The 27807-nt window shown below is 41.0% G+C and overlaps 2 protein-coding genes across 2 annotated transcripts; both read left to right on the top strand.

Moving 5' to 3' along the window:
- Positions 1-8008: 8008 nt before the first annotated feature.
- On the top strand, positions 8009-8915 carry LOC131238745 (E3 ubiquitin-protein ligase ATL41-like). Its single transcript, XM_058236352.1, has one exon. The coding sequence runs from the start codon at positions 8082-8084 to the stop codon at positions 8802-8804; it is 723 nt and encodes a 240-aa protein (XP_058092335.1). The 5' UTR covers positions 8009-8081; the 3' UTR covers positions 8805-8915.
- Positions 8916-18564: 9649 nt separating this feature from the next.
- LOC131239144 (E3 ubiquitin-protein ligase EL5-like) lies at positions 18565-19152 on the top strand. Its single transcript, XM_058236701.1, has one exon. The coding sequence runs from the start codon at positions 18565-18567 to the stop codon at positions 19150-19152; it is 588 nt and encodes a 195-aa protein (XP_058092684.1).
- Positions 19153-27807: the final 8655 nt, after the last annotated feature.

Genomic DNA, 27807 nt, shown 5'->3' on the forward strand with positions numbered 1-27807 from the left:
CCACTGTTTGTTATCTTTACGGTGCCGGCATAACAGCTGTTACGGTCTCTCTTTTTTTATTTTTTTATTTATTGAAAAAATCTTAAAAAACTTGCATCTTCCTGTCCCATAATAAACCATTACGAGACTATTATGGCCTTTATTGGAAATGTAAAGTACCGATGACGGCAATTATGAATCTTTTTTTTTTTTCATAACAGACGTTACAACCCTATAACGTGTAGTTGCCACCCTTACCTTTAGGTAACAGCCTTTAGGGCACACCATGATGGGAACAGGTCATGAGTGTCCTTAAATTGTACTTTCTTTTGTATGATTGTGCATGCTTGATAAGTGGACCGTTCCAACGGGCTGGGCTGGGCCATTCATTATTGGCCTGGACCCAACCCAACCAGTATATGTATGGGACAGGTTTAGATGGATGAAGACCCTTATCTTGCCTCCAAAAAGAGTGTACAATTAGGGATGTAAACGGTCGAAGCTATCCTTATGGGTTTGGGTTCCAACGGGTTGGGCTTGGGCTGACGTAGACAAGCTAAGTTTTGGCTCACACCATGAGTTTTCCTCCCATAACTATGCAATCTGGGCCTGTCCCTAGCCTGCCTAAAGGCCCAAAAGAAAGACCTAGTACACGCTGTCCCATGAGGAGCTCATCAGATGCAAGGTTATGATTCTACGTAGACATCATGTGTGGGCCTCACACGGCTGGAACTTACAGTACTATTTGAACACGTAGCCCTTTGTACTTTTTTTTTTTTGGTAAACTCTTCCTTAGGATTCATAAAACCACTTATTAAACATGAGAGAATTTAAGATACCCTTCAAAGATACTAAAATTGGTGTGCTTCATTATAAAATCTTACATGTTGGACATATGAGTAAGATCCAGACCATTCATGTAGGTGGGCCCATGGGAAGGACTACAGCCCAAAAATTCACAGATCCACCTCTAGTAATCTACAACCCGTTGTTCTATTTGAGAGAGAGAGAGAGAGAGAGAGAGAGAGAGAGAGAGAGAGAGAGAGAGAGAGAGAGAGAGAGAGAGAGAGAGCAGGATTCCACCTTGCTTAGGAACCGTAAGTGGGGCCTGGCTACTGCAATTTACCTAACATTTATGTCTGGGGATTGTGGTGTTGGCCCAGCTGGACCCAAGCCCAATTCGAGCTTAGGCAGGTTTTAGGAGTGCTTTACTTAGGCCGATCTGAAAAAACAAGAAACAAAAAAAAAAAAAAGAGGATCTCTTACTACTTGTGTCTTGCTACTGGTATTTTCCTCCTGAAACTGTTCACATACTATGTTGTATCAGAACATTGACATGCAACGTTTTTGTTTTCTTCCAATGTGTCTCTTCAATAGAAGTTGAGAGCGTTGAAGTTGGTGGACTATGCCAGGGAGATGATCCACAGGAAAAATTGGAACAATCAAGCAAAGACACCAGCCACACACACACACACACTAAGTTGTTGATGTTGTAGCCCACCTAATCCTGATTTTCTCTACCATCATCTTTGTTGGGGAAAAATATGGCCAGAAGCCCGGATATGGAATGGACTAACTCTATTGACACTGCCCGGGATTCCGAGGCAATAAGCCCGACCGAGGCAAAACAATCAAATGCCTCAAGGAGAGACTTAGCTCGGACAATAAGGAATAAACCTCGACCGAGACTTACAAAGTCATGAGCCATAGGCAAAATATATAAGACGCATAAAGTTGACTTGGATAACGAGACAGCAACGTCTAAAGGGACCGATTAAGGCCCAAACGCTAGAAGTCTCCTGACTTACCATAAAACCGCCCCATATTAGGTCGGTTATCGGATTAAGAAAGGATATCGGTTAAGCCAACTAACAAAGACGCTGCCTTCGCCACGCGTCTAATTCTGATAAGCCGAAGGAATGCTCCGACAGCTCTCCGCACGCATGGCCTCGGGTAATGAATTGACGCATGTTATGGACGATGTAAGGAGCATTAAATGCTCCCTCATAACATCGCCTCGGGTAATGAATTGATGCATGTTATGGACGATGTAAGGAGCATTAAATGCTCCCTCATAACATCAGTCTCCAGTTCAAGCCGACTCAAAAACTCTTTACTCATTAGCATCAACACGGTTGACACAAGGAGTAAGGGGGCTTACTGTTTGGAAAAAAATATAACAAGTCTGGAAGCCCGGATATGGAATGGACCAACTTTATTGACACTGCCCGAGATTCCGAGACAATAAGCCTGACCGAGGCAAAAGAATCAAATGCCTCAAGGAGAGACTTAGCTCGGACAATGAAGAATGAAGCTTGACCGAGACTTATAAAGACATGAGCTATAGGCAAAATATATAAGACGCATAAAGTTGACTCAGATAACGAGGCAACAACGTCTAAAGGGACCGATTAAGACCCAAACGCTAGAAGTCTCCCGACCAACCATAAAACTGCCCCATATTAGGTTGGTTACAGTGTCGGTTATCGGATTAAGAAAGGATATCGGTTATAAACCGACTCTATTTCATCCGACAGAAGGCAAAAACCTCATCCTTGCAGCCAGCCGAGACTTATTTATTACCAGAGTCGGTTAAGGCTGAGTCGAGCAAGGAAGAGACGGTGTAATCATGAATATCATCCCGAAAATCTTGTGAAAAGGATTCCCGACCCCGAAGATCTTCGGGATCGGGCAGAATCCATAAACAAACTACAATTAAATCAAATCTCCGAGATACTCGGAAGAGAATCCCTGCACGAGAGGACCCTCCCATTCCTATAAAAACAGGAAATCTCTACGATGAAAGGTACACAGAAAACTCTTCTCAAAAACCCTTTGTACGATCTTATCACTGACTTAAGCATCAGAGGATCCCCGGCTCTAGCCAGGGTCTCCTTTGTTTCATTCCTGTGCAGGTAATAGGTCGAGGGAGGGTTCACCAGTTTTTTGCATCAACAATCTTTATGATGCATCCCGCCATTTCATGACTTAGTGTTGGAAATATGTGACACATATGAGGAAAGAAAGCATTGTATGTTAAAAGTTCCTGAGAGACTTATTTGGCTTGGGCAGTTGAAGTAATTGGTCTCAGAGCCAATCCTGGGCTTTAAATGCAGCCTGGTATCTAGGCCGGGTTGTGCCTGAGTAAATTATGACCCACACCCATCATTAAAAATAGCCCTCCTTGAAAAAAAGAAATAGATGATTTAAAGACACTTGCAATTGCTTTTAATTCAACATGCACATATATTTTAAAGGTATTCTTGGGTTGAACATTATGTTTTCATCATCCAAACCATTTATATAATGAGACTTTGTTGCAAATGAGCCAAATAACTCTGACAAAATTAAAATTCTAAAATCATTTCACTCTTTTAGATGTAGGGCTAGGGTAGACCTTTTTACCCAAATGATGATTAAGGCTAAACTGGGGCTAGGGATTAGGGAACTAGTACCAGGCAGACAAATTAAACCCATTGGCATATAAACCTATTTTTGAGGGTTCCTTTGGTATCTCTACTCTAATCCAATAAGAGCTCCTATAACAAGCTCTTTTTGATCTAGTGCTTGTTTTAAACAAGCTTGTCCAGTAAAACTATTATTTTTAAAATTGAAAAAGCTCTTTTTTTATAATAAGCATGTTTGGCAAAATACCTAAATAACAGCATTTTTTTAAGAAGTAGCTGATGTCGTTTTTAAAGATTACAACAACTTCATTGCAAAAACAATATCTATGGTTATTTTGGTGGATGATGGATGATGCCACCCCAAATGGCAAAAGAATAGATGGTTACAATCTTCATATTTTAAGACATTTGGATTATCCATTATGTCAAACATTGGATGTGGATTGTCCATCATATTAAGCTCACCTTTGATTTAGATTATTCATTACATGAGCTAAATCTTCGAAGTGAGCCATTCATAATATGAAACCATGCATCCATTATGTGGGGCTCAACTTGATATGAGTCATCTGTCATATGGGGCCCACCATCAATGATAGTTATCCTTTATGTGGGGCAACTTAATTTCTATTACACATAACGTGGGGTCCGCATTTGATATGTACATCATTTGGGCACCACCTTTGAAGTGGGTTGTCCATCATGCGGGGCTCACTTTTAATGTCCTCCACCATCCATTGTGTAGGGCTCACCTTCTATGTGGATCATCTATTATGTTACACCACTTTGGATATGAGTCATTTATCATGCCAGACCTTAGATGTGGGCTATCCATTATATGGTGCCCATTTGATGTGACTATCCATCAAAGGGGCAACACTTTAACGCGGGCAGTCCATCATGTGAAGCCTACTCAATCCATTACGTGGACCCACCTTGATGTGAACTATTCATTACGTTGGGCTCCTCCTTTAATATGGGTTGTTTATCATATGGGTTGTTCATCATATGGGCCTACCTTTGATGTCCTCATCCATCTTGTGGGCCTAGCTTTGGTGCCAACCATCCATCATGTGGGCCCACCTTCAATGTCTATCATCCATCATGTTAGTCCCACCTTTGATGTGGCCCATTCATCAAATGGGGCCCACTTGATGTGGATGTTCCATTATGTGGGGCCACACCTTGATATGGGTCATCAAAACTGTTATGGGAGGATATGATCCAACCACCTTGAAGGACGGCTCGGCTAGGCCACGTTTAGGGATGGCTCGGCCTGATCAACTTCAAGGTGAGCTCGGCTCGACGACTGTTTGTTACTGAGACACTTTACTTGTGGGAACATGCACGAAACTGGCAAACATAGTCCTTAGCGGGATGAAACCTCGAGTGTACGGCCGTTCACACTTACCGAGAACTAGATGACTTTGTATGATCAAATAACCACCGAGAACAACAAGGTCAAGTTTTGATGAGCCCAATCTGAGTTGTCCTTGGCCGTTCGACAGAGCTCGGCTTGGATCATCTTTGCTCGGCTAGGAGAGTTCGACCAGATAAGTTAGGTGCACAATCTCCTCTAATAACGCACGAAAAAAATAACCGCTTGACCCATGATTCTAGGAAAACTAGCGACATCATCGTCCACGCACGTCTCGCTTAATAGTTGAGATCATGCCTAAGATGATGGGCCACCCCGTCCTATAAACATTATAAATAAGAGACCCACTTACAGGAAGAGGTACACAGATTCTCTCACCTTGAACCATTCTACACTATTAGACCTAGATTTTAGGCCTGACTTTGGCATCGGAGGGTCCTCTACTCTAGCCAGGGTCTCCTTTGTTCTTCTCCTATGCAGGTACTCAGAGGTTGGTGAGGATGAACCAGATTTTTGCATCAACAAATACCATCTTATTAATACACCATTATGCTTGTGAGAAATTCATCCAACTTATCAATTTGGCCGGATCATGTTAACGACATAAGCTCAAAAATGAAGCAGGTTCAAAGCTCATGTGCACCACATGACAAGAAAAAGTGGGTAGGAAAAAGGCTACCGTAGAAATCTCCTTGAAGTTCACCATGATGTTCATATGCTGTCTATACTGTGGATGAATTGAAACCATAAAAATATTAGCTTTACTCAAATTTATGTGATCCCACAAATGTTTTATCAGTAGGCATTTAACCATCGTTGTTTCCTTTTGTGTGGATAACTTGAATTTTGAATTCACCTCATTTTTAGGTACATGTCCTAACACAATCTCTTGAAACATATAGATAATAAATTTCTCATAAACATTACAATGGCCCCACCTAACTGCCAAATTTGGGAAATCCACTACGAGCCATCAGTTTTACAAGATTATGTCAGGACATTGCCCAAGACGGACTGAAATCCAAAACTCATATGAGCCACATGACAAAGGATTGGACATCCACTACTGTTGAAACATGTGTGGGCCATAAGTTTTGAATCAGGCTAATTTTTATGTTTTCAGTTCTACTAGGAATGACCTTAAGAAGCATATGTATGGTATATAAAAATCACGGTGGACTCAGTAAGGTTTCAACGGTAGAAATTTACCTACACACGTTTCCCTGACGTACGGATCACTTGAGTTTTTAGATTTCCGTCAGTTCTGGTCTAATCTCGTAACATGATCCTGCAAAACTGACGGACGCGGTGGATTTCCGGACGCGGTGGATTTCCGTTAACAACACGGTGGGCGCCACCTAACTTCACGTCGCATGAAGTTGCTGTGAAAGGCTTTAGCAGGGAATCCGCGTCCCACTGGAATGTTGATGTATCAAAGTTTTCTTTTGGCAAAGAGGACATTCTTTCACGAAACTTCGGAACATTTTCGGTCAGAAGAAGCGGTCCTTCGCTCGAGTAGAGTTGGATACCGGGTTTCTTGCGCGTCACGGCAACAATCCCGTGTTATTGATGCACCACTTAAAGAGTGATGGTGACTTTTAAAATGCAAGAATGGCGTAGTTATACGGCAATCAATACCATCTTAATCATGATCAGACTCTGATTTTTTTATATACGAATAGTTGTACTGAGAAGATGATATCAACCATTCGGTGTTTCCTTTGGAATGTGGACCACCCATTATTTTACTTTTGACCGTCTATCTGAAACGTATTAGCTGGATGGTTAGGATTGGTTGATCGGTGCGAGTTTGGAGATCAGCTCCATCTACAACAGGACCCACAATTTGGATGGTCTGGGTTAACAATACTTCATTGCCACATGGGAGGAGAATGAGTCAACCCTGTTTAAATGTTGCAAAACAGATCAAACCCCACATAGAGAGACGTGTCCAACCCACGATTCTTTAACGCCTGGGCCCACCAAGTGTGTTAGGGCAGTTCGACTTTCTCTACCTTCCTCAATTTTCAAAGATCTTGACTTACTAGCCTACAATTTTTTTTTTTTTTTTTTTCTTGGTGTGTATTCCGTGGTCCATAGAGGCCCCCCTGCATGAGTCGTGGTTCCAGCCCATCTTCTAGCACATTTTGACAATCTAAACCGTTCATCTCATTTTTGCACCAATTTAATTAGGTTTCTATAAAAAAGGTTCATGTTGATTGGTCATTTCATTACATATATTCTTGTAATTGGAGTACCGTCACGTAGTTCAGCCGTTCATTTCAACAACACCTTTCAGGATCATCATTCATCGTGACTTTAGGGCCATTGACCATCCCCCAGTCGTCTTCATCCAAGTATAGTGGGCCCCATCTGGAGGCATTTCGCTAGTAATGCGATTTGCGTGTGTAGCAAGGAAATAACACCAATGTGGAGTAAATCAGAATATAAACAGACTTTTGACAATACAATGTGAACTATTGACTTGTTTCTTATATTCCCGCCTTAAAAAATTCTAATTGAGGTTTTCTAATTCCACGCGCGCGTGTGGGAGCAATAGACATTCGCGCACACATGGCATGATGAGATGAGAGGTTTCCATCAGGGTCGTGGTTTTAAGAGTCGGACGAGTCTGATATGACTCGTCGAGTCAACAAGGATGTGGTCCCAGGTCTGCCCCGATTTGGTTCCATATCATTAGTTATCCCCAGTCACCATTGACTTGGTCCAGTCCGACCAATTCAACCCTGACTCGGATGAATCGCGACTCAACTTAGGGCCGAACAAGTCCGACCGAGTTACTGAGTCTTTAAACCATGATCAGGCCATTTCACAATTCAGGTGGGCCAGAGCACACCAAAACAAATGAATGGCTAGAACATATTTTAACCGTTGTATGCTGTGGCCCACCTAAAGAGTGAAATGGTCTTATTTTTAAGGAAGATGACAGCATTATTTCCAACCTTACAGAAAGCTCAGATCTTACACACGTGTGGATATTACCACTGAACACGCGTGTGGAATTAGCAAACCCGTGTCCAATTCCAAGCTAGTAATTGGATGGTGTGAACCGTAGGTTCAACCGGATGAACGGTTAAAATCACGATACACCAACCACGTTTACGGTGGTGATGAGGTGGGTCACCAAACCTTTTGGCAAGTTCCACGAGTTCATACACAACCGAGTTCACGGTCTCATTCAATTGAAGAAGAAAAAAAGAATATGAATAAGTCATTGATAGAAAGCCCAAGCATTCACATAAAGGATAAAGAAAAGGCCTTCTCAACCTGCTGCAGACTCTCCCTTAGTAAGAACAATGTCCGGCGATAATCACTGGACCTTCTCCTTCAATGATGATTATCAAGAGAGAAGAAGCTACGGAGTGAACGGTCGGATCATGCTCATTGCCGTCATCTCATTGTTCTTTGTCGTAGTCATTGTCATCATCCTCCATATCTATGCTAGATGTATCATCCGTCGTCAGGCAAGACGCCGGGCCATGATCCGTCAACTGAACATGGCCATTGCAGATGCACATAGGCAGTCCCAAGAACCACCCAAGACCGGGCTCGAACCGTCGGTCATCACTACACTCCCTATATTCACCTACAAACAAGCCGACCGGATCGACGACGTTGGTGTCGAATGCACAGTTTGCCTTAGTGCATTAGAGGAAGGGGAGATCGCTAGAATTCTGCCTAACTGTAAGCACATGTTCCATGTGCAGTGCATAGACATGTGGTTGCACTCTCACTCGACATGCCCAATTTGCAGAACTGGGGCTGAGCCTCGACCCCAACATGTGAACAGAGAACCAGCAGCCTTCGCAGGTGCATCGGCTCCACCTTTGGATTTGTTGAACCGGACGGCATCAATGGCATCTGAGGGTACATCGAATGCGGCAGCCCAGTCCTCGAAAATGGGCGGATCGGGTTCGCGATTGAGCTCTTTTAGGAGGATGCTTAGTTGGGAGAGATCGGAGAGGAGGATGCAATCATGTGGGCAATCTGATGCTGTTGAAGATCCGGAGAGGCAGTGAAATTTGGTTTACTAGTTCCTTATACTACTTCTCATTTCCTTTTATTCACTTGGGTTTATGGATTTATCTGTGATAAAGCCTCTTTTTTTTTTAATACATTCCTCTTTGGGTGTATATTCGGGTTTGTTTATATCTTTATTAGATTTTAGTGAGTGGTAATGGTTAGTAAACTACAGATTTTTCATTTGTTCATTTTGGTCATTGATCCCGACCGTGGTGGATGAAATCTGGATGAGACGTGGTCTAAAAATCAGGCGGATTGGAAGTCGGTAACAATTTGATTCATCATCCATTTTTGAATGATCAAAGGAGGTTAAGGCAACGAGCCCAAGAAATTTCTATAGAATATAAGGCTCATTTAATTTAGATCTCCGAAGTGGAATCCAAATCCCATGGTAAATGAAATCAATGTGAATTGAAATCCTCAAGTTGCGTTTGGATACCAGTAATTAAAATATACTGGAATTGTTTGGATGCTTGTAATTGGATTGCAATGCCTAAATCAATTTTAATACCAATGTGACATCTGATATAATAATTGTAATAAGCCCACTTAAATATATACTGTGACAAAAATAAGAAAATTCTAATAAGCCTAGGGTGGAACATAAAAGTGTACTCACTTTCGAAAATCTGAACTTTTTAGTATTTGTATATGATTCTAGCCTGCTGAGAGGATTCGTATGCACATGATTTTGTTGCATTTCGTTTCACATTGATTTCAATAACCACTATTTATTATCAACCAAATAATCTTTTTTTACCCATGTGCATCCATTTACCACGACTACAACCGTTTACCATGGCATTATCATTCTTTAAAAAGGTAAATGAAGTGAGGTGAAATGCACCTTTCTTGGAAGTAACTTCCATCATCTCCATGGTCATCCAAGCTTTATAATCTCAATTAATTAGAATAGGAAGATAAGCCGTGTTTTGAAAAAATCAAAGCAACTCAGTTGTTTGCAAGAAGAGAACATGTACATGTTTTAGAACCCATTTATCATAGGATGATAATCATGTACACATGCCACTACAATATGCTTTTAGGGCGTGTTTGGATTCACGGTTTCGAGTGTATAGTATCGTATTAGTGGGGTTGATAGGACATGTCCCTCGTTTGGAAACAAATGGCGGGCGACACATTCAACGCGCGCTAATACGCTCGAGAACTACTTTGCATCATCAATGAGATTGTACTGCGCAATCGGCCGGACATTCAGTCAGATGTAAATAGGAATAAAGCATTTTTTTTCTTTCACTGTGTTGCTAGTAATGCCCAGTATAACCGTCTTTTGACAAATCTACACCGTCCATCATCTTCCTCTCGAGATTTAAACCATGAATGGTGAGCTTTGATCATCTGATGATGTGGCCCACTGAGACAATCAAGCTGAAACAACAGTCGAACGATCTTCTTTTGATCATTATAGCGATCATGAGGAAGTACATGGTCATGAAAGGTCAACATATTTTTGATGGATTTTTCTCCCTCTACCTGATGAACGGTTCAGATTCACCTTCCACTGCATAATGGTGGCCCACAACGAAAAGACGAAACCTCTGTTTCGCAACAGAGTCGACATACGTCGACTCTGTGAAGTTTGGTGGCCCACTTATTTAAGCTTCTTGGAAAATCCACTCCGTCTATTGGATTTAAGACGAAAAACCATCCAGAAGGGAGTGCTTTTAGAGTGAAATCAATATGGCCCATAAGGGTGTTTACTCTACTGTCCATTTCATATTTAACGGTTGAGATTCTACAATAGTTTGCAAAGAAATGAAAGGACACCTAGGCAAGGGTGATGCCTACCCTCTGAAGTGAATGAACGACTCAGATCATTCAATGGAACAGTGAGTGAGCCCCACTACACGCACGTATATACATCGTGTGGCCCATATCCAATCGTTTCCAAACATTGATCTGACATGAAATTATATATATGCTAGAATAATACGTCTTATCCAAACATCGGTTAGTGGCATGTCTCCGCTGGATGTATTCTGAATATCGCCCAACGTATACGTGAACAGTACCGAATACAATACAATACAACCAAAACGTGAATCCAAACACGCCCTTAAGGAAAAGGTTGTTCGGAGGTCATGCAAATGCGGAATAGCAATTTTCATAGACAGTCTTATCCTTGTGCCCAAACACAACAAATTGACATCCATCCCCAGGATTTAATTACTGAAAATGAAAACTCATTTTTTAAGTGAAATTTCCCCAGGATCCAAAATAAAACCCAAGGTTAGGAATAGCGATGGCTGATTTCTTTTTCTTTATTAAGTAGTACATCCATGAGATGAGGTATCAGTTGGCTGGTGAGTATTGATGAAAAAAAATAAATCATTAACATTAATGGCCTTTTTGGTGCATGGTATCCGGTGGGAAATACTACGTGATTTCTGGTGGATTTCCAAATCCACTCCATCTATCAGCCTTATGTTGATGCATGTGTTTTATCCAAGCTATCCACCCATATGTGCCATATGCGTTGATCATAATTCGATGGTCCACCAAATGTGAGCTTTGCTTAATACAGTATATTTCCAAGAGAAGATTTTGATCCAAACGTGGGATTAGACCATCAAAATACCATGGTATTTTCGGACACATAATCATTATGCAATGATGGTGTTAATTTTATCTAATGCAATTCCATACCATTTAATCCCACGGTTCAAAGACCCTAATGCACTTCCACACGCAAGGCATCTGAGTGGTGTTCAAGGTTGCCATGCCACCCGCGGACGGGTTTAACTAGTAATCCCAACACCAGTCAGCTAGCTGTTATCAAAACTTTGTGGACCTCAACATGATGTATGAGTTTTATCCATTTTGTCCATCCAATTTTCTAGTTCATTATTGGGGATGACACCAAAAATGAGGCATAAAAAAAATCTCAAGTAAACCACACCACAGGAAACAACAAGGATTGTAAGCTTACAGATGAAAACTTTTTTGGGGGCAGTAGAAGTTTTGGATCAAGCCAATATTTGTATTTTCCCTTAATCCAGGTCTGTGCAATAGTATTAACACGTTAGATGGTAAATCAACGTTACAGTGGGCCCTATTGAGTTTTTAATTGTGGACGTTCAATCAACACTGTTTTCTGTGGTGTGGTCCACTTGAGATTTGAATCAGCCTCATTTTTTTTTTTGTTCACGCCTTAAAATGAGGCAGAAAAATGGATAGACTGCATGGATAAAACATATACATCAGGGTGGCCCCACAAAGTTTTGACACCAGCTAGTTGGCTGGTGTTGGGGTCACTAGCCTAACAGCGTCCGCCCCCCGCGGGTTGCTTGTGTATGACGTTTGGGAATGGGTACTTCCAACCTAATATTCCTCTTTCTTTATCCCTCCATTCAATGAGATAAAGAACTGCTTTGAAGGACGTTACTGAGAAAGTCATGGCCGAACCAAACACCACATCACCCGCCCAAATACTGCGCACCACTTCAGATGTTTCGTGTTTAAAAAAAAAAAAAAAATCTCACTAAAGATAGAAGATAGCAAACAACCGGAATTCAGCAAACGTCCACTGATCAGAGATCTGGACCATTTCTTCAATCTGATGTTGGGGCGATGTCCCATCTACAGCATGTGCTGCTATTTGGACGGTCTGGGTTTAGGAACATTTATAGCACGTGCGCAATGGCTCAGTGCATGCACGGCTCTTGGCCGTTCATCACAACGCAACACATATGCGCATTCTTATTAGGTAGGCCACACATATGATGAATGTGGACAGTTGGGTGACCGTCCAAATCTGTTGGGCCCACTTGAGGTGCAGAATGTTCTGCTTTCTGGGTCAGGGCATAAAGATGATGGGGCACACCTACAAGTATGCCATCTATGGGGCGATCGAGTCCAGGTTAATGAAGCCCCTTTCCTTGTCCTCACATATGAAACCACCAACTCAACTTGGGAGTTGTGCTGTCCAGCTAAGGGTCCTAAAAGTGGACCCCACTTCGTTGGATCCCTGACTGTGGGCTCACCCACCTTGATGTATGTGTTGTACATGGACCGTTTATGATTCAATGGAATCGCTTTTTTTAGGCAACCGTAAGAATCCCATCCATGGCCTGGAAAAAGATGGCTACAACAGATAAGCCCAAATCAATGGTGGATTGGATCATCAACAGTGCTAGTAGCGGAGGTTTGGACCCTATATAGTGCACCACGTAGGCACATGCAGGATTTGTGCTTGGGCTTGCTGTTGTAGGCCTACCTGGGCTTGAGTTGAGCTCGAGCCTGGGCTGGGCCAGGTTGTCCCAAGGCGAGGTGGAGATTGAAATGGGAGTCTCCTCCATCACTGATACAAAATTCAAGTGGACCACACCACAGGAAACAAGGGGGATTGAATGCCCACTATTGAAACATTCCTGGGCCCCATAGGAGTTATGGATCAACCTGATATTTGTATTTTTACTTGGCCGTGGTAAGAATCAGCTTATGAACGGGTTAAGTTGCATACAAACATCACAGCGGGCCATAAGAAGGTTTCAATGGTTTATGTTTCCATCATTTTTTTTTTTCCTGTGGTGTGGCTCACTTAAGTTTTGGATCTACTTCATTCTTGATCTCACAGACTAACATGAGCTGGCTAAACTGATGGACGGAGTGGATATCACACGGACATAACGGTGAGCTCCGCAGAGATTTGGGTAACAGGAACTTTCTGCAACAAGGGTAACGTAAACTAGAGACTTAGGGCCTGTTTGGGAGCGTGGATTTGGAACCCCCTGGATTCGCAACCCCCAAGATTGGAAACCCCCTGGATTGGCAATCCTCTCGGTGTGTTTGGTACCCACGAGTTGATCTCATTTGAATTCAAAAATACCAATACATGGTTAGAGGGGTTTGAATAATTACTAAATCAACTTTAATATCCTTAATTAGTGAGATATAAATTTTTGACACTATGGTTGATAACCCGTAAAATCAGATGTTTGCCGTAAAGTGAGTGAAATTCCAAGTCTGATAGCCAGCACAAGATTATGTTGGAGGTGACGTAACCACTGATCTTTAGTTCATGATACAGGAAATGTTCGTCGTCGGACAACGTGATTTGGCTAGTTGATCTGCCACCATGACAATGTTTGATGATCGGTCGATCATCTTAGTGGGCCTGTGCACCAGTAGAATGTATAGTGTTAATGACACATTAACGTCAATCTATTTCAAATGATTTTAGGTGTAATCCAAGCTCTCACTTGGATTACAAACCTAAAGAGGATTGGAACTGGATGGATCCCATCTTATATTGAACAACCATGGGGATTTGAAACCCCCTCTGATCCTCTCCAATCCCCTCCAATCCAAGGTGCCAAACGACCCCTTAACCGGTTGCCACCGGTCACCACCAAGTTGTCATTTCAGGGTTTCGAAAGTCCAAGTCAATTACGGATGTACCAATGGGATCGGTGGTAGCAGGTGGACTATAACCTCGCAGTATACGCGTGAGATTAGCTAATCTTCAACTTAGGATAGTGAGAAAAGTTGTCCCACCGGATGAACCGTTCAGATGATCACGTACGGTGGTGATTCGTGAGCCGCCAAACTAGTCGGCAGGTTCCGTCCTATCTGTCTTTAGTTCATGATACAGGAAGTTCTCGTCGGAAACGGATTGGCTATTCCCCCTGCCACCAGCCAATGGCTGATGATCGGTGCTCTGTGGGCCCCACCATGATGTATGTGTTTAATCCATACGGTCAATCTATTTTTCCAGATCATTTTATAGTATGATACCAAAAATGAGATATATCCCAATCTTATTTGAACCACATTACAGGAAACAGTGTTGAATGAGCGTGGACCATTAAAAACCTTCTGCAGGCCATGAAAGTTTTGGATCAAGCTGATTTTTGTTTTTTACCTTCATCTGGGCCTGTATGACCTAATCAACAGATTGGATTTCAAATAAACAGTACAGTTGGCCTTAGAAGGATTTTAATGGTGGATATCCAATCACTATTGTTTTCCTGTAGTGTGGTCCACCTGAGATTTATATCCCTTTCACTTTTTCAAAAATAATTTGTAAAAATGGATGGACGGAATGGATGAAACACACATCATTGTGGGGCCCACAGAGCACCGACCATCAGCCGCCGGGCTGCTGTCAGGGGGAGTAGCCAATCGGTTTCCGTTCTCGTCGGACGCCGATTAACTACTCACAGCGTCAGTATCCAAATTCCCTACTGAAGTGACGTCACCAAGTTCTGTGGGCCCCACCAGGATGTATGTATTGTATCCGCACCGTCCATCCATTTGGAGAGATCATTTCAGCATACGAGCAAAGAATAAGGCAGATGGGAATCTCAAGTGATCCCCACCATAGAAAACAGTGACGTTCACCGTTGAAACCCTCCTGGGGCCCACCATAATGTTTATTTGATACCAACCTGTTCATAAGTTAACACAGACATGGACGTAGGTAAAACGCAAATATCAACATCATCGACAACTTATATGGCTCATGAGAAGTTTTTAATGGTAGTCCCTACTGTTTTCTGTGGTGGGTCCACTTGAGCTTTGGATCAGCCTCTTTCTTTGGGTCATGCCTTAAAATGATGTCTTCAAATGAATGGACAGTATAGATACAACACATACATCATGGTGGGGCCCACAGAATTTGGTGACCTCAATTAAATAGCAATTTCGCTACCGACGCTGTAACTAATCCCCGTCCGCTCTCATCAGTCAGAACAGAGAAAAAAGAATTTTGTACGTATATCACCCTCCCTTTTTGGGCAAGCGAAATTGCAGATTAGCATGAATTTTTGGCTCGTATCTAAATTTTAGTTTAACATTTAATGATGGTGAAGTGGAATTTGCATAATACTGACGGTGGGCATGGTAAAAAAAATAAGGGTGGATCTGCTTTCCTTGTGTGCCCGTCTCACTCACATGTCAGACTTTTTAGCCTTAGACCCACGGAGGATAACACATCTAACAGGGAAGTGGATTTTACATACACATCACTGATATTGCCAAAAAATCGAAGCTTGGCACCCTCTGCTAATTTCTCCCAAAAAAAAGGAGATTTTAGGAGGCACCTACTTTGATTTTTAATTGGGCCCACCTTCACGTGTATATGAGATCCATTTTAACTGGTAGACGTGTAATCCTGAGTCACGTCCAGGGATAAAAGGTCAAACTGTACGAATCAGGTGGGCAAGAGAAAACAAAAGTTGGAGAGGGAAGTCTACACCTTAATTTTACAGGATTTACTGCAATTAGTATACGGAATATGATGTTTTTAGACCATTTGTGATTCAACTGGGCCACACTAAAGGAAGAATTTTGAACAACAGGCATTGCTTTGTACACCTTTTTCATTAGTGTCGATCAACTTGAATCATAGATAGAGTTGACCTTTGAGCTCTAGTACTAATGTGGGGTCCATCACTAGTAATTGAGGTGGATTTCACATAAACATCACCCTAGGGCTACCTAATCTACCAACCCCTTGTTGGCATAAACCACTCTTAATAAATATAAGGCCTTGATCTACCAACCCCGTGTTGGCATAAGTGATTGCTATTCATAAATATAAAGGAAAGTACTGTAATGATAATTACTTAAATTAATGAGGTAGTTTATTGAAATTTTTTCTAGAAAAAAGTACTATAATGCAAAATGAATATTTTTTATTATTTTATTTATTTATTTATTTTGTATGATTCGAGATTTAATATTATTAGCCTAAAATTTTGTTTTTCCCAAATAGTTGGGAGCCGCTTTAATTTTTATGGGGCTCACTATTATGTATATGTAAAATATACTCTGACCATTAGATGTGTAATCCCATATGCTAGATTCAAGATGGAAAAAAAAAAAAAAGGAAAGAGAGAGGAAAAATCATGTTGACCTTTGATTTAGGTGAGCCACGCAAAAGGAAATAATTAGGAGCCATATATCCCTCGATTTTTACAGGATCCACGTAAACATTATGGTGGAGCTCACCCAAGCTATCAACACCTTTGTTGGCAGGGGTATCCTGAACAGCGGTTAAGAAGTCAAAGTAACTCCTGATAATTGCTCAGATTAAATTAATGAGGTATCTTACTGAAAACATTTCAAGAAAAAAATATGAGAATAAAAATTCTAGATTAATTAGGTAGTTTTGGGTAAAACCCCCTATAATAAATCCTATCGCTCCAAATAGTTTTTTAAATTCCCTATTTTAATATATGCCAGTTCTCCAATTAATTTTAATCATTAATTACTAATTAATGATAATCATTAGCTCTTTTTAATTCATAAAATAATAATGTGACCCCTTTTGCGTGGGACTCCCTGTTTTTATGTCTTTCATCGAACCAGTTCATCGGGCGTGACTCGACAGGCTGGAGGGGAGATTTAAAATCAGCCTGATTCAATACTCACACGGGCAGGTCAATAAGTGCGAAGTTAGAAGTTCCTAAGTGCAATTTGACGTGGCCCATGTGAGTTTTTTTTTTCTCTTTCTTTCTTTCTTTCTAAATTCTTTAACAGCTGATGTGTATAGTGAACATAAGGGTAGCTTGGATTTTGGGCAGTGTGGATGGCTGATTTGAGAAAACTTCTCTCACCTACAACAAGGCCATGAGAAATGCTGTATTTATAATCGTTGTTTGTACAACGGTAGGATAACTTACACATGCGAAAGATTACAACAAATTGTTACAATCATATCTACACTGTCATCGATAATCAGGATCTTTACCATTGGGAGAGTGATACATTTGGATTTAAAATTCATAATTTCCTATCAAAATATCATGTTTGCCAAAATTCTCCAGAAAACCCCATTTGAACTCCATTAGTGCTCTAGCTCTCCCCTCCTCTCAGTGAAGTGGCTTTTTTAAAAATCTAAGATGCCCAGCACGATTTCTGAATTCACAGGATAGAAAATCTATATGACAATTGACAGAGATAAAATATCACGAATTGCAAACCCTAAAATTTGAATGATCAAGTTAAAATATGAATCCAGGGTGACAAACGACCTTGAGGTTTATTACCCAATGAAGTGGATATCACGCATACAACATGGTGGGCCCGAGATAGCTCGGTTGTTGTAGACAGCCCCGCTTGGGTGGATCCCTGACTGTGGGGCCGATTGAGATTTATTTTTCTTATATCCATACAGTTCATCCATTTCTCCATCTCATTTTAGTGAATATTCCAAAAATTCTGTAGATCGAGACCACACCACAGGAAACAGTGGTGATTGAATGCCCACCATTAAAAACTTCTCAGGGGCTACCGAAAATTTTAATCGAAATCAAAACTTTTGACAAGGTCACAAAGACCTGTATGAAGGTACCACACAAATATCAGCTTGATCCGAGACTTTTGTGGCCCACAAGAAGTGATTAATGGTTAATCACCACTGTTTATTGTGGTGTGGTCCCCCTAAGATTTGTATCTACAGAATTTTTGGGTTTATACACTAAAATACGATGGCGAAACGGATGGACGGCATGGATATTATAAAAACACATAGACCCCACAGCGATCCACCCAAGCATTGTCTGTTGGATGGTAAAACAAACAATTGGTCCCGTGCCGTGCGTACGATGGTGATTCCTGAGCTACCAAACATATTAGCAGCTCCATACGGTCTTATAAAATAGAAAGATCGTTATCAGTTCACTTAAAAATAAAAATAAAAATAAAAAATAAAAATCAATTTCTTCGGCAAATAGCCCAAGCATCCAAAAGACCTTCTCAACCCGGCGCCTCTCTCCCGTAGAAGCCACAATGTCCAGCGATGAAGAACGGTTCTCTATGAACGACCATCACGAACAACGAGGCTTAATCGCGAAGCGCTGGATCGTGATGAGCGCCATTGGCTTATTCTTCTTCGCGTTAGTCCTCACTCCTATTCTCTACCTCTGCGCTTGCGTCCGTCACCAGGAAAGGCGTAGGGCCATGATCTTTCACCGCAGGACCATCCCAGCCACACAAACCCAAGCCCACCAGCAGCCACCACCCACGAACGGTATCGAACCATCAGTCATCGCTGCACTCCCAATATCCGTCTACAAACAAGCCGACCGCCTTGATGATGCGGCTGTTGAATGCGCTGTTTGCCTTAGTGCATTAGAGGAAGGGGAGATGGCTCGCCTCCTTCCTAACTGTAACCACACATTCCATGCGCAATGCATCGATGTGTGGTTGCATTTGCACTCAAACTGCCCGATTTGTCGGACTGCGGCCGATCCTCAACCCCTACTAGATGTGGTCACCGAACCGGGGGCCGTCGGACGTGAACCAGCTCCACCTCTGGATTTGTCCGACCGGAGGGCGTCGATAGCATCTGATGGCAGGACGGACGTCATGGGCTAGTCTTCGAAGATGGGCCGATCAGAGAAATGGGTGAGAAGAATGCAATCTTAAGCTGATGGTGGAGAAGAGATGAAAGAGGCAGTGAATTTTGGTAAACACGTTCCTTGAGCTTTGTCAAGCGCAGTCGCTTGTACATGGCAGCTCGTGTACACGCCACTACGCGTGCCAGTGTGGCAGACCAGTGAAATATCCAATTCATTCATCAGGTGGGTCTGACCATGTAAAATTTCTGCCCAAAAATGAAGGTGGTCCACTGGCCCACAATATTAGATACAAGTGGACACTTATGGATAACTTTGGCTAAGTTTTTATTTATTTATTTAGTTGTACATTTATTTCATAAAATTTGGACCCACCTGACACTTGACAGCTAGACTGAGACCTGATTCTTGAGCAAGGGTATTTACGTGGCGGTTCCCCTCTGATGGATGGATTGGATCTCTCACACGTCTGTGCCATGACGGCACATGTTTGGCGTGTACAGGAGCTGCCATGCACACGTGTGCGCTTAGCAAAGGCCCATTTACCTAATCAAAATTTACCGTTGGTTGGTCTGCCGAGTGTTTGAAGAATTAAGCTTATTCTACAGCTTATTCACCTCCTTGTAACAATTTATTCACATACCTATACACATTCTTCTTCACCTTCTCCTATGCACTCTTGCTTGTGTGAGCCCACAGCGTAGAGGGTTGTGTATTATATACAAACCATCCAAACCGTGCATTAAGTGATCCCCATCATGATGATTGGATTCCCTGATAACTAGCCTTATCCGATTATTAAGTGGGCCACATCACAGAAAACGTTAGACAACCCGCCTAATTTAAGCCGTCCAACTTTCATAGTGGGGTACAGGAAAACCCTACTGGATAGTTTGGCAGCCATGCACGCACTACCGTTGGCCACACGGATTACTTTAAATAATTTAAAAGTAGATGAGTTTTCATAATTTCAAAAAGAGATAGGGGTTTTAGTAAATAACTCTTTATATATATATATATATAGGAAGTGGACGCTTATGGTAGCCAGCACGTGGAGCCTCTTCCAACCGTTGGATGACAAGGGTGTGATCGATCTGTGCCACTAATTAAGTAGTGCAGACTGCGAACATGCCATCATGATTCACCAAATAACTGCTCCGCTAACCTTTGCAAATGGCCATGGATTTGGACCATTCGTAGCTGGGAGAAGCCACTTTTAGGAATGTTCCTAATCCATTCATTGATCATGTGGACCACACATACACAAGAAAAAGACACTTTGGGGAAGAAAACAACGGTCTGCATTAAAAATGCATGGGTTGCCTAATCGAAGATTAGAATGAAATATTTTTAGGATAAGGTTTGTTTGGTTTGAGCTTCTATTTTAAAATAGAACACTTCATATTCTCTACTATTAATAAAGAGAAGTTGTCAGGTGGTGCTACCCAACACACCCTAAGACACGTACATATAAAGTCAGGTCTGTCGGGCCGGTCGAGGATAAAATAAGTTGTGTCCAAGCCTGGCCCAAAAAATGGCTGGCCCATGCATACCAAGCCCAAGCTCAACCCACAGGCGACTAATATAGATAAAAGACCGGTCTAAAGTTGGGTTGGGCTCATCGGGCCAGGCAGGTCGTGCTGAGGGGATTCGTGTGAGAAGTGGTTAATGAGAATATACAAAGCACATGTGCCAATCTCACACACGTGTAAGGCATCAAAACCATTCATCAGGTGGGGGCCATCCTAAACTTGCCTCATCCCAAAACTAAGAAGATCCACTCATCACGGGGTTACACAATTGTACAATGAAACTGTTTGTCGACTTTTTCCTCAACGGTAAGTTCTTTGGCCCACGTGCGGCTCTTGTTCATGATGGCCGTTGTCTGATTAGTGTCCAGATCTTACGGATGCAATCCAGGTTTGTAAGTGTGTGGTGAATCGCCTTGAATTTCTAGCTTCTCATGGATCGCCCTGGCAGTTCTACAAGGACTTATGAGGCCCATTGATCAGATGGTTTGACTGAAGCACCTGCAGTGGGCCCAGCTAAAGCTCTGGCCCAATGTGATCCTGTTGTGGTGGTGGGTGGCAATGGATCGAGTTGTCCTATGGGTCAACTATCCTGACCCACTTCTAAGGCTGGTCCGGGCCAAGCAAAATGAGTAGAGGGCAAAATGAGTAGAGGGTCAAGCTTGGTTGAGCCCTACCCCACCCCACCTTGAAATATAGGTCATCAATGGGCCTGGCCCTTCCAGGCCTGGTCCAAAACCCAAATGAAATTAATATAAGATAAGCATACACACGTAGATTTGGCATGCTTATTTAGTGTATACATCCACTATTTGGCTTGGGTTGTGTCGGCCGAGTCTGATCTGATTATAATTAAATGGGTCGGGACTGGGTTGGACTTGATGGATTTTTAAGTGGGCAGGCCATGTCAGGCCAGATGGCCCACAAAGCTGCTAATTCGCACGCTACCACACGTGTTGGTGTCTGATGTGTTGGGCGCTGTGGGGGGGCCACCTTGATATATTTGTTTTATATCCATCCCATAGATCCGTTTTCCAATATCATTTTACTGCACGAATCTAAAAATGAAGCATATCTGAAGCTCGAGTGGACCGCACCGTAAGAAACAGTGGTGATTGAATGCCCGCCGTTAAAAAGTTTTTGGGACCACAAAAGTTTTGGATCAAGCTGATATTTGTGTTTTCCCTTCATCCAAGTCTGTGTGACCATATGAATAGGTTGGATGGCGTATAAACATCTTGGTGGGCCCTGGGAAGGTTTCAACGGGTGGGAGTCATTTTCCCCTCTGTTTCCTGTGGTGCATGTACCTCACTTGAGCTTCGGAGCTGCTTCATTTTCTATTTCGTGCCCTGAAATGATATCGAAAAAACGGATGGACGGCGTGGATATAAATCACATACATCAAAAGAGGGCCCATTGCAGCCAACGCATCACCACGGATGGGGATTTCCTGCTAAAGGCTTTCGCAGGAAGTTCCTGCGCAAGGTTGCTAGGTGAGGCCCACTAAAATGTATGTGAGAAATCCATTCCGTCCATCCGTTTTGTGAGCTCCCTTTAGGTTGTGGGACCAAAAATGGAGTAGATACAAAACTCAAGTAGGTCACACGAGAGGAAAAATTAGGAAAAGAAATTCATACAGTTGAAAACCTTCCTGGGCTTTGATGTTTATATGGTAGCCAACCCGTTGATAAGTTCATTCCCAATGGGATGTAGTGGAAACACCGTGAATATTGCCTTATACAAAAAGTTCTTGATCATGAGAATGCTTCAACGGTGCTTTCTCTTGTATGACCCACTTGAGTGTTGGATACACCTCTCGGTCGAACGTCCTAAAATGAACTCAGAAAAAACGGACGGACGGGGTGTATTTCTCACAAACATCTAGGTGGGGCCTTGTACGGTAACCTCTTGCCGAAGCCTTTTGCAGTAAATCCACGTCCCATCACCGCTGGGAGTGGTGTCGGAAACACCACCTAATCCGCGTCCATCTGGCATACTTATGCCACGCGCCGATCGCCTGTGTGTGGCGTTTGGTGATGGACACCCTGGATCTTGCACAACAATGCCAGACACGGATCTCTTGTGTCTGGCGTTTGGCTATGGACACTTAAACTTAGGATTCTTCATCATCGATTGCATCGCAGAGGTACCTAAGATAAGAAGCGGGTCCCCACATATCTTTGCTTTTCCATTTAGTGAGGAATAAAGAAATGCTTTCACGGTTTTGGAAGAACATAGTCATTGACAAGGTCATGATGCAATAAAAAAGACCAATGCTCATGATGAACGACTCAATGTCCATGCCACCGGAGATCTGAATTTTGGATGCCTAAGATTAGTAAAAAAAAAATAATCTAATCTATCATAGTGGGACTGAGAATGATGATCCATGTGCATGCACGCACCTACCAATTTTACTCTCCATGTGGCATACGTGTACCTCAAATTAAAAGGGTCCAAATAGTGTACCCCTCTTTAAGATTCTCATTTAACAAAAATCTCAATTAAAGGAAATTTATAAACAACCTGAATTCAAGGATTGTCCATTGAACAAGGGTTAGGGTCATCTAATCAATAATATGTTGTTGAGCATCTGTTGGATTGACTTAGTTTGACTTGAAGGGGTTTTTTTTTTTTTTTTTTAATTATTTACCCACATGCACTTACACGTAGGGTTGGGCATCGAGTCGAGTTGGACCAGTTAGGGGCGACCCAACTTGATTCAGTTTTGAAATATACCTAACCTGAACTTGACTTGACTCGATACCGAGTCCAGCATGCCTGGTTGGACTAATCCGGACCAAATCCAACCTAATTACAAGTGTCGAGTTGGTTCGAGTCAACACTGAGTTTGGTCGAGTGCAATGGATATTCATGGGCTGAAATCACGACTCAAAACCTAGGTCCACTTACCAAAATTGTAACCTCTCCATCAGTTACACAGCAGTGGGTAATCTGGACCAAGTCCAACATGATCACAAGTATCGAGTTGGTTCGAGTTGACACTGAGTCAAGTCAGGTGTAGTGGGGTATTCACAAGTTGAAATCACGACTCAAAATCTACGTGCACTTGCCAGAATTGCAACCTCTCTATCAGTTTCACGACATCTCATGTCTGAAACATCAAATCTGAGTTATATGTGTGTGTGTGTGTGTGTGTGTGTGTGTGTGTGTGTACGAGTTGAGTTTCGGATCCAGTTGAGTCAGTACTGAGTTAGATTTTGGGTTAGGTCGAGTCGAGTCAAGTTATCGAGTGACTCGAACTTGACTCGGTTTGAGTTCAGATTGGACGAAGTCTACTCGGTCTAGATCGACTCACCCACTCAGTTCGGATTGAGTTGGAGAAGTCGAGTTTGTCAAGTCGAGTTGTCCCATGCCCAACTCTACTCACACCCCACATACACTCATACACTTACACCACAGTAAGATGGGTACTCAAACCCATGATCTTGTGTTAAAACTCTTGTTAAAACTCTATAATAATAAGTAGATGTCTTCAAAGGAGATAAGTGGAAGTAGTCAAAAATGATTTTATGACCCGTGACTTAACTAATGGTGCTAATATATCAAGTGTATGTGTCACGCCTCGAAATTCGAGTACAGAGTGTGCACCCTCATACTTGACTTTCAAGTCATAACTCGTACATTGTATTCACTCATTCTATTATATGATTATTCAGATGTATGCAAAAGTAATATTCATTTTACATTTCAATTAGGTTCATTCACATAAAATGATTTAAGCATCAACATCCGTCCATTCTCAACATCCATAAACATCCAATCAACATAAATTAGGCACCATTCATTAGTTAATGCAATTTACCAATGAGTACTTGCTACAGACCTAGAACAATTCAATTAAATAAAACCAATCAAATACTTAAAATCCTACAACTAATACCATCATTTATTATATGTGAATCATATTATCATAGCAAGTAAAATTCTAATTAAATAATTAGGAACGGTCTAAATGCGGTTGTTTCCTCTTCTAATAGATACGATCATGTCCCACGTGCGTCGTGCACCAGTTCAGCCACAACTTCTTATTCATGCATCAATTCATCAACTAATTGCTCATTTTTATGATTTTTTTCATTAATAAAAATGTAAGTTAGTCAAGCTTAGTGAGAAAACCCAACATGATTCATGCTTATTGAAATTTAAATATACTAGAAACAAAGTATGCACAATGATATGAATGCATCAGATGAGATGATCATCCATTTGCTTTGGTTGGAGATCGTCAACCCACATGAACCCATTGTTTAAGCTTCCAAATTTCGGTAGACTTGGGAATATTCCGCATCAGATAATGATCTACCGGGATCGACATTCTTTCCAGGGAATGCCCTCATGATCGACAATGTAATGTGTTTGTATGATGGACGATGTATTAATGCATCATTTTCATAACTGACATAGTTACTTTTCATAATCAGAACATTCATATGTGAATTTAACATACAATCATCATAATTTATACAATTTAGGACAAATTATTATGTGATTTATCGTAGCATACATTCACAATAGTTAAATCAACAACATCGTAATAAAACACTCCAACCATTACATTAATCAATCAAACCATCATAAATAATTTATTTTAATTCCAATGAACCATGTGACACGATAGGATTACTCACCAGAATCTACTAGTGAAGAGTCCACAAGATGATCAGATTGATTTGAATTCAGAAATTATATCAATTATATTAACAATATTTTTATTCGTCTAGTTATATTATGTGATGGGGCCCACCTTTGATTTTTATCCTACGTGGTCAAACTCTAAATGACCAAATAATTAAAATAATATGTTCATTAAATTCAATTATCAAAATTTATATTTTTTAAAAACTCTATTAGACAACCATCAAATTAAGAAAATGCATTTCATAGTACACAAATATTTAGACGGAATTAAACCAATTTAAACAGATCTACACCTAACATTACCCACTCTTTGGTCAAACATTAGAGAAGACCCATTGATTTACTAATCTGAATCATTTATATGTTTATTTATATTTAGATTCTAAAATTGAATGACAAATGATTGATTAGGGTGGCCCAGCAGATGATTAGATCATCCAAATTCTTAAGGTCTTGGCATATTGTGCATTTTTGTTAATATCTGAGTTGGATTATAACTCCTCTTCCGACACCTTCCTTACAAAAAAGTCAATCTCATTTGAGAGATTGAGAAATACGTAAAGAATTAAAGATATATAAAAGGAATAAAGATAAGATAAGAGATAAGCTATGAGATAAAATATAAATAAGATGAAGATAATATAGGAGATAAGAATTATGTTTGAATAAGAGATATAGATGAGATATGAATTCTCTATCTCAAAATCATTTTTCTTTTTTCACATGTCTTACAATATGGATAAAAGAGGAGATTACAATCTTATTCTTTAAATTTTGATGTAGAGCGGGTCGCAGATAGTTTCATGGCCAAGATGGATCAGAAAAGGCCCAGTCGACGACAGAAGTGATTCGGACCGTCGGACCTTAGATCGGGCATATCTTGCAATCCAGGATGAGTTATCTGACGTAAAATATATGATTTTGGGGTAAAACGAGCTACTTTAGCCAACCAACCCCGCTGCACTGGGTTACGTAGCCTGGAATTGTGAAAAACCCCTACATCGACGGTCATTTTCCTGTTTTAATTTCATTTGTACTATAAATAGTAAGTTTTGGTTTGATTCTAACTCTTCATCTGTCGGGCTTTAGGAGTTGCGTCCAACGTGAAAAGAGCTTAGAATAATTAGGGGAACGGTTTGGTGAAGCCAAATAGGACACTTACTATTTTTGGCCGAAAACCTTGCGCACTAGTAGACATCACGACCGTCTATAAATAGTAAGTTTACTATTTCTAGTAAGTCGCGGATTCTAAAAGTTTTAGTTGTAGTTTGATTCAGATTTCTTTTCCATTGCTTGGTACCCCTATTTAAAGGGTTGTGAAATCGTTTTTAGTCATCAATTAATCAATTTCGAATTTCTTAGAATTTATTTCTATTTTTCTGCTTTCTTTCCTCGTGGAATCGAGAAGTCTCTGTGAGGAGTCCAGAGAAGCTCCGTGGATTCGGAGTAGTTATCCTCATCACGTTCATCCCTATATCAAATTTTTTTATTATTTTTTTTTAAAATCCATTAAGAAAGAAAATCTCTAAAAATAATAAAGGAAATTAGCATAATCAAATGAAAGTCTATTTCCAAAGTTTTTTCATATGAATTGTATGAGTTTTAAATTTTAAATTTGCAACTTTTTCAATTAATAAATTTAGTAAATTAATAAACTACTTTTAAATAAACTTAAACTTTTTAGCACAACTTAAATAAGGACTTTAAATTATTTCATAACTTTTCAAATCCTCAATTAACCCAAAAATAAGAAGAAGAAAAAAATAGAACTTTTTAAAAGTAATAAATTTTATTTAAAATGTTAAATTAACCCTACAATAACATATTTTTGAAAAACCACATAGGGGCCATGGCCTTTAGGACTGGCTAGTATGTAGAGCTCATCCATAGCTTTCGAACAACATATATATTATATGTAGTCACAAAATTATAGTTTTTAGAAAGCCATAGCACTCGATAAACTCTTAAATTGAACTTTCCAGCCCAATTTCTTTTGATCTTAGCCATACAAGTAGTTATCTTAAACTTATCCTATATATGTAAGATCTGTCCTTGATAGAATTGAATGATGCAAGAGGATTCATGTTGCTGGTGTCCTTAATTGGTTGGATGAGGTTTAGGTGATGATGATGATGATGATGGGTTCCACTCTGTACAGTTTTGAAAGATTGGATTCAATCCTTACTATCTTTACAACATAGACCCACAAGTATTGCATGTGAAGGTTCCCTGTCCTAGGTGGGATCATGACATTTGGGTGATAGGCCACCATCTTGTTTTAGCTGCTGATGAAATGGCTAGGCTCATGAATGCCTTACTTAGCTTGGGTGCATGTGCATTGAGTGGCCATGTCACACCACTCACATTAGAAAAACAAGGATTGATTGAAATTTCTAGAAATATACCACTCCACTTGGGATTCCAAGTATAGAAATGATGCCCATGGGAACCAACCTTGCAGTGAGAAAATAGCAAGAAATGGG

The sequence above is a fragment of the Magnolia sinica genome, chromosome 3, assembly GCF_029962835.1.
Source record: "Magnolia sinica isolate HGM2019 chromosome 3, MsV1, whole genome shotgun sequence".
In the NCBI taxonomy this organism is placed as follows: domain Eukaryota; kingdom Viridiplantae; phylum Streptophyta; class Magnoliopsida; order Magnoliales; family Magnoliaceae; genus Magnolia; species Magnolia sinica.